We start from the raw sequence: 15,340 nt of genomic DNA, 5'->3' as shown, positions 1-15,340 counted from the left end.
ACATTGGTCACTCATCATTTACAAACAAAATCACATTTCTTTCAACTCAGATTAATAGACTTTAGTGCTTCGCCCATTGATTCTGCAGAAATCTGCCATGTTTTTCAGTCCCCTATGATATTTTTTCCTTTTTGTTTTCCTTGTAAGGAGCTGTATATGTTTTGATACGGATGGACCATGCATGTTCCTGACTGTCTAATCCACCTGTCAATCCTAGGCAACTTGGATATATCCCAGTATATTTTTTAAGAATTTTGGCATGCTGGAACAACGGATTTAAACAAACAGGGCCATAGCGTTTCCATTTGCCAACAGACGCCGCAATGAATTTTCTGTGGGGTGAATGATATAAAATTATATTAGACAATGAAAAACATATTTTCAAATTCATTCAATAATGAGAATTTGGGAATTTCCACAAACAAATAAAATGTAACAAGTTTATGAAGTTGAGTACAGCAGGATTAGGGTGAGGCTGTGGAGTCCATGATGTTTTAGTGTTACAAAAACAGAGAGGATCATGGGAAAGATCCTGGATGATGTCATAATTTCCACAAAGAGAGAGAGAGAGCGAGAGACAGAGAGACATTTCAGAGTTCAAAGGTCCTATATTATGCAAAATGGGCTCTTGTGAGCTTTAAGCCATGCTAGAATGTTCTTATCTCCTCAAAAACACACCTGGAGTTGTGTTTTGTTTCATTCACACGTTTGAGGAACACTTTATTATTAGTCTATATCTGCAATCCTCAAAATTGTCTGTTCCACCTTGTGATGTCAGGAAGCAACCTGATGTCAGGTTAACAGCGACCATTTACGTTTACTTCAATATAGATTGGCAATTCCACAAGGAGGAACAGTGTTTTCTACTCTCCAGGAATGTTTTTGATGAGGAAACATTATAACATAGATCAGAACATAGCGTAATATAGGCCCCTTAAGTTGAGGTAAGGTTATGGTTAAGGTACCTTTTTCACCACATACCAAACATTTGAAACTCTGAAAATCCACCTATTCAAAACATCAGATCATCTTCATTTGTGCATTTTTTTTATGATAACATTCACAAAAGGCTGGCTCACACTGGAGCTCCCAAGTCCTGTCTCAAAACCAGGTCTAGACCCAGATCAGGACCCTGCTTGGATCTCAGTCAGGTCAAAACCGCCTGTCATCATACAGCAGGTCGTGGGTTTGATTCCCTGTTTAGTCCCTGTTGAGTCCCTCACATCTGCGTCTCACAGTGGGGGGACAGACAGCCCTCCTGGACGTGGTTCCCTCTCCGGTCCTTCCCCTCACTGCCTGCTTCTGCCCCGTCCACGGCTCTCCTCTCCTGGGCACAGTTGCTCTTGGAGAGGGGGCTGCTGCTCCCGGAGGTGGTGGGCCGCTCTAGGTGGTTCCTCCCTGGGCTTAACCCGGCTTCGCCCTCCCCCTCTGACATCTGGGAGGAGGAGCCGTGTTTGGAGGAGGGCAGCGGGGAGAGGCGGGTGGCCGCTAGCTCGGATAGCGCTGTTAGCTCGGAGAGATGTGAGTCTGCGGAGGAGATGGGGGTCATGACGGCAGTGAGGATGTCGTCTTTGGCTCCGATGTAATCCACCCTCAGACCCCTGGACCGTCCGGGACTGGCCCTCAGAGCACTGCACACGCTCTCGTACGTCGGCCCCGCGCTCTCTTTCGCCCCCCTCTGTTCAGTCGGTGTACTAACGATCTCGTACACACCCTCTTTGATGATGTCCATGCCGGCCTGCAGCCCCTCGGCGCCCCCTCTCTGCTCCAGGGTACTAATGGTGCTCAGGTCCAGGGGAGGAGGGATGCGATACCTGCTGGCTGAGCCCCTCCTCTCAGAGCTAGAGCCTCTCCTGTCAGAACGGAAGTCAAGATGATTCAGTTAAGCGTTGATTCTGATTAGACGGGTCACATTTTTAGAAGAAATATTAGAATTATTTTATTTCATTTAGTTCAGTCATTTCAACTCAATCTAAAAAAATAAACTTAAATATGCGCTTATGTCACTTTAAAGTTGGATTTCATAAAGCTGGTCACCTACTTAGCCTTATAGCCTTAATAAAGAAGGAACAAAGGCTGATAAAATGGATAAAAAAATGTTTATAAAAATTATGAATGAATGAGTCAAGGGCTATAACGTAGGGCATTAATGAAGTAGTTACAAAGCCTGAATGATTCTTAATAAACTTTTTTCTTCATCCTTGTCCTGTCATAAAAATAAGTTCCTTGTGCATAAATTGTCTCTGGATTTAGAATGGAATTTTTTGTGTTGATTTTTTTTTTAACTTTAATTCTTAGTAAAAGAAAAATCCTATTAAATAAACTGACACACCTGTTCTGTTTGTTGGCTAGGTCTGTGCCTGAGTCATGTTTTGAATAATAATCAATCAATTTTTGTTTTACTATGGATCATACCTGGATGACTGAGGGATTACAAAGACATACTTTTATTCTGAACTTTTTCTCCACAAACTGCCAATTGACTGATACAAAACTATGATAAATATTGACCAAAGGAACTATTCCACCAAACCGAGCACAAAAACATGAACACGTGTCATATGTGCTTCACAATGAATACTGCTAAAGATTCTATTCACTGTTTACATATTTTCTGCTATTTGATTTGGTCACTGTTTTCATTTCTTTGGTCATGGGGCCAATAGCTCAAGGTGGGAGGCTGCAGCAGGCATTGTGGGCAAATGTTTTTATTATGTGTGAAATAAACCAGCTCACATGGACACTTTCTGCTGCATAACCTCTAACCTGGACAGTACCTCAGGGGCCTTTCGGTTTGATTTGGTCTTTACGTTTGTTTTCTAGACATATCACCACTATGGTCATGGTTTTTTATGATAGTTATCACATTCACACAAAAAGCTGACACCATGACCTCCGTACCTGTTTGCGATGCTCATATCCGCAGACGTAAGTGGCTTCATCTCCAGTGGTTTGTCCAGGATTGACTCTGGCTCCTGGTTCTTCTCAGGGGTCCCTTTGTTAGACCACTTTCCCCTCTCCGGTGAACCTTTCTGGGCCACCTCCTGGTACTGAGGCTGGGAGCGACCGGGACTGGCTTCTGTGTTTGAGTAATGCTTGTGGTAGCTCCAGCGACTCGGGGACAGATGATTCTCAACTGTTAGGAGCTCATTTTCGTCTTTCTTCTCCACCAAGACATCTGTCAGCTCCATACTTCGCACAAACGCATCTTTTACGTTGAGGGAGACGATGCTACCGCTACGTTTAGCCCTCTCTAGCGCCTCCCTCCTCTTTATAGCCTTTTCTTGTCGTTTCTGCTCACGGTAGAACTCAGAAAAGTTATTGACGATGATCGGAATTGGCAAAGCGATCACCAAAACACCGGCGATGCAACACAACCCTCCGACTATCCTGCCTAGCAATGTCTGCGGGTAGATGTCACCATACCCAACTGTCGTCATGGTGATTGTAGCCCACCAAAACGACGCAGGGATACTGGTGAACTTTGTCGCGTCTTCATCTTTCTCGGCGAAGAAAACTAAACTTGAAAATATCATGATGCCCATTGCCAAAAAGAGAATGAGAAGCCCCAGTTCATTGTAGCTTCTTCTCAAAGTAAAACCGAGCGACTGAAGCCCAGTGGAGTGTCTGGCTAACTTCAGAATCCTCAGTATTCTCATGATTCGGAAAATTTGAACCACACGGCGGACATTTTGGAACTGTAGGACGCTCTTGTTTGATTCGGTGAGACACAGGGTAACGAAGTAGGGAAGGATGGCCAGCAGGTCGATGATGTTCAGAGGAGCTTTGATGAAGTCCCACTTGTTTGGAGCAGAGATGAGGCGAAGCACGTACTCCATGGTGAACCAGGCGATGCACACGGCCTCCACATGGGCCAGGCTGGGGTTATCATTAAACTGTCCAAACTCATCCACCACCTGCAGCTCCGGCAGAGTGTTCAGAGATAGAGAGATGGTGGAGATGATGATGAAGAGGATGGAGATCATGGCCAGGATCTGACAAAGAGAGGAAGACACAAGTTAGTGAAACATTTATATGAAGAATTATTTTATACTGCTACTGTTTGAGCAAGACACATCTTAAAGGAACTGTATGTATCTTGCACTCAATAAAAAAGTGCTACAGCTGTATGTCCAGAGCCTTCACCTGCAGATACAGACACATACAAGTGTGTCTCATTCTCTGTTTATCGACAGGCCTCATGTGAAAGCTCAGAACCTCCAGAATTCAGTCACTGAGCTGCACTAGCACTGAGTCAAGATGTCTGCAGGTGCCGGTGTTTAGGTAGAGACCATTCAGATCAGAGAGAGGCATTTTAGATTTAAACCAACTGGATTTCAGCATTGAAACTGGCAACACAAATGAGAGACTCATTCTGCTTTCTGATTGGATAATCATCTAAAGAACAAAAACACCATGAACATTTTTAGCAAGCATCCACCACCTGCTTGTCTCCATGGAGATGCTCTTGTTTCCCCAAGTTCCATAGTAAATGTATCCTTCTTGCATTATTCAAATGCATGTGATTTTATGGCTCTGGCTAGCTTCTCCGCAGATCTGACCTGTAACTTTGTTCAACCTACTGGAACATTGTAATCAAAGGAATAATATCTCCATGGAACCAAACAGGTGGCAGACCTCGTATTAAAGATGTTACATAGTGCACCTTTGGGAGAGTTGAATTTCAGCTGCCCTTGTGTCTTTAAGCAAAATATCCAACTCATACTCATAGTTTCCATTTGCATTGATATCAAACATGTTTCCACTTGGTTTTGTGATTGCTTAGGTTTCAACAAAAGAAGCAAGTTAACTTTAACTACAACTATACAAACAGCTAATCAGGACACAAGCAAACTGCCAAAATATAATCCTAATTGAAATAATAAGACAAGAAAATCTTTGTAGTCCACATAAATATGCTATTTATTTAAAGTAGAGCTAAACACTTTCAGTGAATAGCATTGTGTACTGTTCCTAGACCCTTTTTTCACAATTTTAGTGTAAACTAGGTCAATTTGCAGCTCTGTATTCAAACTGAGTTTGTGGTGCCTCCAATGGCCACTGCTATGTGCACTACTTGACATAACATACGACTGTTTTGATTGTACCCAGGTGATTTTGATTACAAATGCCTCCCCTCCTCCCCCTCACTCTCCCCTTTAGTCCTCCAGACCCCGTCCCTCCTCCCACTCACTCTCCTCTTTAGTCCCCAGGCCCTGCCCAGTTTAGCATTCTATTAAAAAGGTGGTTGCGGGCAGAGTTTAGGGGTTTAGTCCCACTTTAAACAAAATAGTCACAGTTCCTTTCAGTTATGGCTTTTAGAAAGTTTGTGATACAAAAAGGTGTCATAGGAACCACTGAATACAACCACAACAGCTAAGCCCAAACACTGCAGTCTGTATGTGTAAGGCACTGCGTGTGTCTGCCATGCACTGATTACTGATCCGACCTCAACTGAGTTGAAGGTCAGAAGGAACAGGCAAACTCTACTTGTACAGAACAGGGAAGTTTATCTAGGAGGAGGGAGCAGGTGACAGCGGGGGAATGATTATTACACAGGTAGTTTTCGTGGTACACATTGATAATCCCACTAATGCCACTGTTATGAATACAGACCGAAGAGCGCCCCCTCCTGGACACTGACCCACACAGTGGAGACGTTCACTTGTTAAGCTGCTTTAAAAGCATAATATGCAGATGGCATGAACATAACAGTGATTAGAGGTGTAAGTTTACAAAAAACCCACTCACAACCTGCAACCTCTGAGTGACCTTATCTGTCACATGGCTTAAAGAACAGGAAGTGCTCAGGTGACATGACCACTTGATCACATGACCCTTTGATCCAGGACACTGATTTGAAAGTACAAAAACTTTACGGACAATAGATATAAATATAATTATTTACTAAATGCCATGTTAAGATTTGTAAAGCCATGATTTCAGGTGTCATGTTGCATTTGACCCATCCTTCAGTGCCACTGCAAACCCATCTCCAGATGAGCTAGTCTTGTCCAGCACAAAGTTAAAAAAGAAATGCTTAAAAATAAAATAAAATACTTAGAGGTAGAAAATATATACAACAGCAGCCTCAGAACAACAGTGCAAACATACTTATTAAAGTGACCGGTGTTATAAAGTGTCCAGTTTTGTGCAGATATTATAAAGTGTTCATGAGACAAAAGGCAGAGGGGAAGAAACTGTTCTTAGGATGAGAGGTTCTGGTCCTAATGGACCGTAGCTTCCTGTCAGAGGGAGGTGGCTCAAATAGTCCATGTCCAGGGTGAGAAGTGTCAGCTGCTACATGGCCTGCTTGCCCCCAAGTCCTGGGGGGCGAGCAGGCCCTCAGCAGAGCACACAATGCGCTGCAGTCTCTGTCTGTTCCACACAGTGATGGAAGAGGTGAGGATGGACTCAATAATGGCCATGCACCATCATATGGACCGGCAGCTTGGCTTTCCTCAGCTGCCACATGAAGTACATCCTCTGCAGAGCTTTCTTGATGAGGGAGCTGATGGTCGGCTCCCACTTAAGGTCCTGAGTAATGCAGGTGCCCAGGAAGCGGAAAGATGCAAACATGCAAACCCCATACAGACACAGAGAGAACAAATTCCGCATAGAACCTTCTTGCTGTGAGGCCAGACACAAGCAGGGCGCTGGTTTCTGACATATTGTAAGGTAATTTTATTGAAACGATGTTGAGGTTTAACTGAATATTTTCCATCAGTCTAATCCGCCAGTGGGGTGCTCCTGACTGTTCCATTAAAGATCTTGACAAAGGTCTTATGTTGCAGGTTGTCTCAAACAGCTTTGGGGAATGGGTCAAATGCAGCCGACAGTTCAGTCAGTCATCCTTGCTTCATCCTTGCTTCATCCTGGTTCAGTCCTGGTTCAGTCCTGGTTTTCTCTGTGCTCTTGAGTGCCTTTGGTGCATTAAGCTCTTGATCAGATTGATGTCGGTGCCAAATTGGGTCTTAGGCCAAGGTCAGGGGCTGGGCAGACAACTCCACAAACCCAAAATCTAAAGTCACCCACCGTCTAAATCATGAAGAAATATGAAATAAAAACAAATCCCACCAACCACCGACAACATAGAGAATGCATTAGTTTGAACTGTGCTTGATAAGCCTCTCAAAGCACCACCCGGAGTCACTTCTGTAGCCACAGATGCCCTGGCACAGACTGACAAAAGTATGGCTGCTAGTCTCCTACCAATAACACGCTCTCTCTCTCTCACACACACACACACACACACACACACCCCTACGCACACCCCTACACACACCCACACACACACCCACACCCACACATACACACACACTATCCATACTAAGCATATATGGGTGAAGTGTCTTGCCTAAAGATACAACATGCGTGCACTGCAAAAAATCTAGTCAAAATAAGTATCATTTACTTCTAGTCTAGTCAAATTGCACAAATAAATCTATTGGATGTAACTAAAACTAACCCTAACCTTTCTGTAGGAGGAGCAGAAGCAGGTTTGAACCTTTAGAAGGAACGGATTAATCCAGAGAGCGTGTTAACTTGTTAACACTGTTAACTTGAAAACTACCAGTTCAAGGTGGAACAGAGCATTTTGAGCTTTGGAGATGTAGACAGACTAATAATAAATTGTGTGAATGAAGCAAAACATAACTTCAGGTATTTTTTTTTATGAGAGAATGTTATGTTATAACACATAGATCACAAGAGTCAATTTTGTGTAATATGGTACCTTTAAAGGCTCCACACATGTGATTACACTGTGGGACATTTCTCTGCACACACAACTGTACTGTGACTGGTTGGATTTTCAAAGTGGGCACGGTTCATTTGAAATCTAATTATATTCTGTGAAGCAAAGATAAAAATAAAAGCTTTAGTCATTTTGATTAACAACAGTTATCAAATTAAGCTGCCAATATACTGCTGATAGTCTCCATAGCAACACCTTTTCATACTAATGTAGTATGAAATGCCTGAAGCCAGAAGAAGTTGTTATTACAGCTTCAAGTGTAACAGCCATAGACTGTATGTAGAAACTGACGTAGCTAACCTGCTGAATCCAAACAGGAAGTGAGCATGGGCATGTATCCAGCTCCATCAACTCTGGCTCCAATTCACTTTCTATTGATAATCTGTGTCCCCTCTCTCCGTAACTGCTGCTGTCAGACTCATCATTTTGGTGTTAAAATATTTACATTAACCCGTTCTACATGATCCTGGTGTTTTTATTTCATTATTGTGTCCGCAAATCAAGATATGAACTTTAATATCACACAAATCAGTTGCCTTCTTTCCCCGAGGTCGCTCCCGCTAACGTTAGCAACAGGTTTGCTAACCCAGCGATGCGCGTGGGAAGAGGCATTACCTTCAACAGCCTCGCCCGGGATTGGCTCTTTGGTTGCTATGATATTCGCAGTAAGAATTCCAAAAGTGGAATTCGGCTCCAAATTGGCTCGTATAACTGCTGGAGCTGAACACTATGGGTGAAATCACACTCATTTAGTCCACGTCTTTCCAGTCTATTGTAACAACAAATTTGCTTTTCATTTATTCAAGTCAAGATACATGCTCTGTTCACTATGCACCTTTTGTTAAAAGCAGTTAAATAAGGATAAAATAAGATTTTAGCATTCATTCTACTCTTTTTACATCAGCTTTCCTCTGGAAAGGCAAACACAGATGTTGCACTCAAATCATCTCTTTTTGTCCAATCAGGTACATTGATGCTATGAATCATGGGTAACAGTTACCTGAGTCTATTCCACATACTTTGTTCTATCACAGTACAATATCAAATATGACAGTTTAATAATTAGAAGACAGAGATATGACAACTGTGAGGAAACAGCTGTCTGATACTATCCCAGACAGTAGTTAGCAGGGCTAACAGTACAAACTAAAACATGTTCTTAAGTCATGGTTTGAATCATCATATTACTCTAAAGTAACAGTAAATGTACTTTTGGCTACTCAGATGCAACGCAGAAGAATTGCGACCTCTGTCAGTCTTTTAGCCCCACCCCTCCCCCCTGTGGAGTGTAGCAGATGGGGGAGGGGCTGTGTCCTACCTCTCCGTCTCTGCTCAGGACATTTAAGTTGGCTGTAAGTGGATTGTCCTGCTAAAGTTAGAAAGGATAGACCAGGCCCATGTTAGTCACTCTTCCTCCAACAGGCAAATTCACACTCTCTCAAAGGCCAGAGGAGATGCTGGACTTTGAGACAGTTTTTGTTTCATGTGGATAGCCCCAGCCCCAGCCCCAGGAATTACAGAGATATTAACCATATTCTGACCTGTCTCCAGCTCAGGTTAAACTACAGGGATTCTACAGTGATGTGATGTCATCAATCAATTTTTGTGATCACATTTGCAATTTTTGTTTTAAAATTTAACATTGAGTAAATTAACTGGTCTAACTTTAAACCCATTGAGGACTGAACTAATCCAAGAATCCCATGTTTGTAGATGTCTAAACTACAGATAGGTTAAAATGATTTTGACTAGTTTTAGAGTTATCATCACTAGATTATTGATTATGATGATTTTATTTCTAAACGAGCTGAGCACATTTTAACATAACAAAAAGGGAAATAAATTATATTGGAAATGGCCCTGGTACAATAAGTACAACCAAAAAGATGAACTATTCATCAAATCAAGATATTTGAAGCTACAGTATGTAACTTTTAGCCAAAAAATTGCATCGCAAAGCAAAAGCATTTTATTCATTTTGGTTGTGTTTACTGCTCTGAAAAATATAGAAAAGCATTTGTCTTTTCTGGGAGCGTGCTTGCATCTCCACAAACCTGACTCTTATTTGGCCTGGAGGAGGGGCTCTTCCTGGCTGTAATATTCCACAGTATGGCATAAAACTTATCTGTCTCTATGGTGAATGTTGCCTGCTTGTCTCCATGAAGATGTTGCTGCTTTGCCTGGAATTATTCTCAGTATGGCATTAAACTGATCTAGTTTGCATTCATTCAATTATACTCTTTTTTTTATTGCCAATGAAATATTTATCACCTGCTTGTTTATAGATGAACTTAATGACATACTGTGGAACAAATCAGACAAAGCAGTAACATCTCCATGGGGACAAAATAGGACCAGAAAAGTTACATATTACACCTTTAACTAAAATCACTGAAACTTCCTCTATGCAGGTACATGTTGACAGTTCAAGCCAAAACAGATTCATTTTTGCAGTGTGCATTATAACAGCTTTAATCAACATCCAACTCTCAGTTTAATATGAGATAAAATATTTCCACTTTTGTCCTGTTTTAAATGTTCTAATCCTTTTAATCCCTAAAATGATCATGTTATAACATCTCTGCTCTAAGCCTCTTTTTCTGTTTTTCTGTGTTTATATAATGCAATAAAAGGTACTTTACAAAGATGTTTTAGTGCTGCTCTTGTGCCCCACGTTTGGACTCAGACTAAACCGTATCAGTGAATGTGAAACAAAAATCCTGCGTCTTCCCTGTGGGCTAGGTCCACCTGTTCCACATGCATAATGCCATTATTTTATCACACTGAGCAACAAGAGTGGGGCCCTTTTGTTTCCAAATGCTCCACAGTACAGCATTAAGCTGATCTATCTCATATTTATTCAATTACAGGTGTGTTACAGACTTTACTATGGACGTAAAGCAATAACATCTCCATTCAGACAAGCCTCTACCAGAAAAGCTACATTGTGCACCTTTAACTTTAAGTGCCACCTACCCCTGATCCTCATTCTGCTGAAGCCACAGTCGCCCTGAGGCAGCCTGACTGAGCCATTACATAACTGCACTTTGACACATTACGTTTTGCTCAGGGGCACAACAACATTCTTCATGCTTTTCCCACAAAAATGAGACCCGAATAGACCCCTTGTTTTTGTCAGTGTGTTCACACTGGTTTAGTCCTGGTTTAGACATGGTTTAGACCTAGATCAGTCCTGGTTTGGTCCTGGTTTGGTTCTGGTTTGGTCCTGGTTTGGTCCTGGTTTGGTCCTGGTTTGGTCCTGGTTTGGTCCTGATTTACTCCTGGTTTGGTTCTGGTTTGGTCCTGATTTGGTCCTGGTTTAGTCCTGGTTTAGTCCTGGTTTGGTCCTGGTTTGGTCCTGATTTGGTCCTAGTTTAGTCCTGGTTTGGTTCTGGTTTGGTCCTAGTTTAGTCCTGGTTTGGTCCTGGTTTGGTCCTGATTTGGTCCTAGTTTAGTCCTGGTTTGGTCCTGGTTTGGTCCTAGTTTAGTCCTGGTTTGGTCCTGGTTTGGTCCTAGTTTAGTCCTGGTTTGGTCCTGGTTTGGTCCTGATTTACTCCTGGTTTGGTCCTGGTTTAGTCCTGGTTTAGTCCTGGTTTGGTCCTGGTTTGGTCCTAGTTTAGTCCTGGTTTGGTCCTGGTTTGGTCCTGGTTTGGTCCTAGTTTAGTCCTGGTTTGGTCCTGGTTTGGTCCTAGTTTAGTCCTGGTTTGGTCCTGGTTTGGTCCTAGTTTAGTCCTGGTTTGGTCCTAGTTTAGTCCTGGTTTGGTCCTGGTTTGGTCCTGGTTTGGTCCTAGTTTAGTCCTGGTTTGGTCCTGGTTTGGTCCTGGTTTGGTCCTAGTTTAGTCCTGGTTTGGTCCTGGTTTGGTCCTAGTTTAGTCCTGGTTTGGTCCTGGTTTGGTCCTAGTTTAGTCCTGGTTTGGTCCTAGTTTAGTCCTGGTTTGGTCCTAGTTTAGTCCTGGTTTGGTCCTGGCTGATCTTAGCTGGTCTCTGTGGAAAGTATCCATCTTTAAATGTCACTGAGTCACTGAGAACAAGAGGATTATGGGTCTATGATTATAACCTGTTAGAACTCTTAACACCTCAGACAGGAGAGCACTGCGGGGAGCCGTTCAGACAGCTGCAAAGAGAACTGGAAATGTCACCTGACCAGAGTGACGCCAATAGTCTCCAGCCGCACCTTGACCACCTGCTGTTTGACCTGTGACCCTGAGGAAGTCACAGGCCATGGTAATGTGCACTGCAAGGCTAAAAAAGAATTTGTTCCAACAGCTATGAGTGTGCTAAGCTAGTTCCATGGACGGCTTCACTGTGCCGTCTTGTCTGTGTCCACCAGAGGAAGCTGCCAATAGTAATTTCAAAGTTTTTTTTTCTCATTCTATGGCAATAAAAGAATCACAATCAACTTCTGATCCACAACCTTCTCATTATTCATTTTGGAATGGCTCCACAAACTTGTCATATTAATCTTAGTCTTTTCAGCTAACAACAAACATGTCTTTGGGCTTGAATAATGGCACAATTTTCTGAAGATACTGTGAAAAAATCATCAGTTTTTGTTTCATGTTGATGGCCTTGTAATTACAGAGATATTAATCACAAACCAGGTCAAAAAGAATAGAATGTAGTAAAGTCACATGAACTCAACCAGTACAACAGTGCAGGGCAGATCTATGTTTGATGTACAGAACTGTTTGAACTGTAAAATATCTCAGAACAGAGGGAGGCAGTGGCTTAGGTTGCTGGTTCTACTCCCACCACTGTTGTGTCTTTGCCAGCCACACTTTGGAATGAATCTGTGTGCAGGTCACAGAGTGCACAGGGACAAAGAGGAAGCTGAAGTCAAACTAATTTAAAGGAGTAGTAAAAATTATGAGGATTAATACTAAAACTATTGAAAATACTCTATGGATACATTATTGCTTTGACTGAAATGTTCCACAATATAGCATTAAGATCACAAACATTATGAAACAAGCAGATGATGCCACCAGGCCAAGTTACCGGTCAGATCTGTGGCAAGGCGAGCGGAAAGCCCACTCACAGTAATAATGTTCTTAAAGGCAACTGTTTTTTGCAATAAGACACTTTAGAACATACTGTGAAACATTCCAGGCAAAGCAATACAACTCCATAGCTGACCCTTCACCAGAAAAGTTACATAGTGCACCTTTAACAATTTCCACCCCTCCCTTGTGCAGTACACGGTGTTGGTGGTTTTTGTATTTTAGACTGTGATGATGTCATACTCAGGTGGGGGCAGGAGACACTTTTCTCTATTGATTACATTGAACTTTACCATGAAATATCCACAAGGTCAATTCACATGTTGAACCTGTTCATATCTATCAGTGACTAGACCCAAGACCTCACTGTGTTACAGAAACCTCATTTCAGCTGCTCCCATCTGTATTAAATATTATTGAAATATAGAATATACCCAGCAATGTGACTATAGCATAGACATTATGAACCCTGTTCCCTCTGGTGCAGTACACAGTCTGTGACTACACTATAATATTCTTAACCCTTTCCTCCCTGGTGCAGTACACAGTATATGACTATAGTATATACTAGTATATAAAGTACATTATTAACCTTTTCCTCCTGGTGGATAAATATGTGACAAGTATTAACACTACTGCAGTACATTACACTACATGGCTATGGTATAATCACTGCTGCAGTATGGTAAATGGTAAACGGTCACATTTTTATATAGCACTTTTCCACTTTCAAGTAACTCAAAGCACTTTACATGAAGGAACCACTCACCCATTCACACACCCATTCACACACACACACACCCCTTCACTCACTCATTCACACACACATTCACACACACATTCACACACCCATTCACTCACCCATTCACACACCCATTCATTCACCCATTCACTCACCCATTCACACACCCATTCACACACCCATTCATTCACCCATTCACACACACATTCACTCACCCATTCATTCACCCATTCACACACACATTCACTCACCCATTCACACACACATTCACACACCCATTCACACACACATTCACTCACACATTCACACACATTCATACACCAGTGCAGCGGCGCACCACTAAATTCCGGGCCCTAGGTAAAAATCATTTTGGGGGGCCGCACTACATCTTTTCTTATGAAAAATGCATATGACAGAATTTGTGAGGGGCCCCTCCATACACTGGGCTCTGGGTAAACAGTACTACAGTACCCAGACCAACGCCCCTGCACCAGTGTACGCAGGCACTAGGGGCAAGGTGGTTTAAATGTCTTGCCCAAGGACACAACAACCGGATTCATCTCTGGGAGCTGGAATCGCACTAACTGAGCAACAGTCACCCAGTATATTACAGTATATGATTATATTATAACACTCTCCTCCCTGTTGCAGTATGCAGTACTTGATTCTATTTGTATTATCTCTGTTGTGTATACATATGACTAGTATAAACACTGGTGCATACCTTTGCGGGCACAGAGGAGCTAGGCTTCTCCAAAAGGTCCCAGAGTTTTTGACGTTGCTCAGGGCAACAGCCTTTCTCCTCCTCCTGCACATCCTGATCCCGAAGCGTCTCCGCCTCCCTCCGCAGCTCCTCGTTCATCTGCTCCTTCTTCTGGTGGTACCGAGCCTGGCAGCAGGACTCCAGATAGATCTCATCTATGCCCCAATAGTCCAGTTCCTGTCCGAAGGAGAGCGCGCACATCTCCTCCATCATGTGCAGCTTGCCTGTGCGGTAGAAGTTGAGGATGGAGGAGAAGGCCATGGGGTGTCTGTCGAAGAAATACTCATTCTCCATCAGGTTGTAGTCGTCGCAGATCTCCAGTACTGACTCGTGGTTGTTACAGTCCCGGAGGCGTCCCAGGCGAGTGCGCGGGAGTCGGTCCAGAGTCCTCCACAGCACCTCATGGGTCAAACCTCCGACATTCAAATGCACGCGACGGGACTTAGCTTTGGTCCTGATGATGTCGATGGGGTCCGGGGGAAGCACAGGGGCCATGGCGGGGCGGGAGGGAGGTTTAGGGCCACTGATGGTTGCCCGATCTGTCATGGCTCAAAGCCAAGAGGGAGAGAAGAAGAAAGAGAGGAATGCAGTCAGAGGACAGAGGGAGAGGAAGAGAAAAAGGGAGAGGGAGAGAAAGAGAGAGAAGGGTGAGGGGGAGAGGAATACAGATGCTCCGATGTCAGGGCCGCAAGGTCAGGGCTCTGTGGACACGCGACGTCCTCCTTAAATTCATGTCTGAAAGAAAAGAAAACCAACTATCAGAATATACCTACAGAATATCAACAGGTTTGTAGAATGCGGTATTTGGCAGCTATAATTCTGTGGTGAAGTAAAACCAAAAGTATTCAAACTTATGAATACTAATCAGCGTATGTGATTTCACCTGCCTCCATCTCCGTGAAATTTGGCTCAAGAATGTTGTGATTGGAAACAACTAGTGTCAATATTACACATCATACAGGTGCAAAATAAGTGCGTTTTCAGATGCCCTTCCATCCTCCTATATCCCTGTGTCCGATGCCTTAACATTGTCCTCTATCCCTGTGTGTCAGATGCCCTCCCTGATGAGTGCAGGTCAA

General features: G+C 43.0%; 1 protein-coding gene across 1 annotated transcript; it reads right to left on the bottom strand.

Annotated features, from left to right (window-relative positions):
* Window positions 1-904: 904 nt before the first annotated feature.
* On the bottom strand, window positions 905-14,807 carry LOC117384844 (potassium voltage-gated channel subfamily B member 2-like). The gene is made up of 3 exons (XM_055228381.1): window positions 14,223-14,807; window positions 2,902-3,995; window positions 905-1,853 (listed from the first exon to the last, which is right to left on the bottom strand). Exons 1-3 carry the CDS (start codon window positions 14,805-14,807, stop codon window positions 1,220-1,222), a joined length of 2,313 nt encoding a protein of 770 aa, XP_055084356.1. The 3' UTR covers window positions 905-1,219.
* Between the last annotated feature and the right edge of the window lie 533 nt (window positions 14,808-15,340).

This window comes from Periophthalmus magnuspinnatus, chromosome 17 (genome assembly GCF_009829125.3).
Source record: "Periophthalmus magnuspinnatus isolate fPerMag1 chromosome 17, fPerMag1.2.pri, whole genome shotgun sequence".
Lineage (NCBI taxonomy): Eukaryota > Metazoa > Chordata > Actinopteri > Gobiiformes > Gobiidae > Periophthalmus > Periophthalmus magnuspinnatus.
Note: the sequence above shows the minus strand (reverse complement) of the source record. Positions and strands in the feature narration are given on the sequence as shown.

Coding starts and splice junctions, on each gene's coding strand:
- LOC117384844 (XM_055228381.1), bottom strand. CDS start 14,807: ATGACAGATCGGGCAACCATCAGTGGCCCTAAACCTCCCTCCCGCCCC. Junction 3,996..14,222: donor GCTCCTCTGTGCCCGCAAAG/GTATGCACCAGT, acceptor TCTCTTTGTCAG/ATCCTGGCCATGATCTCCAT. Junction 1,854..2,901: donor GATATGAGCATCGCAAACAG/GTACGGAGGTCA, acceptor CCGTTCTGACAG/GAGAGGCTCTAGCTCTGAGA.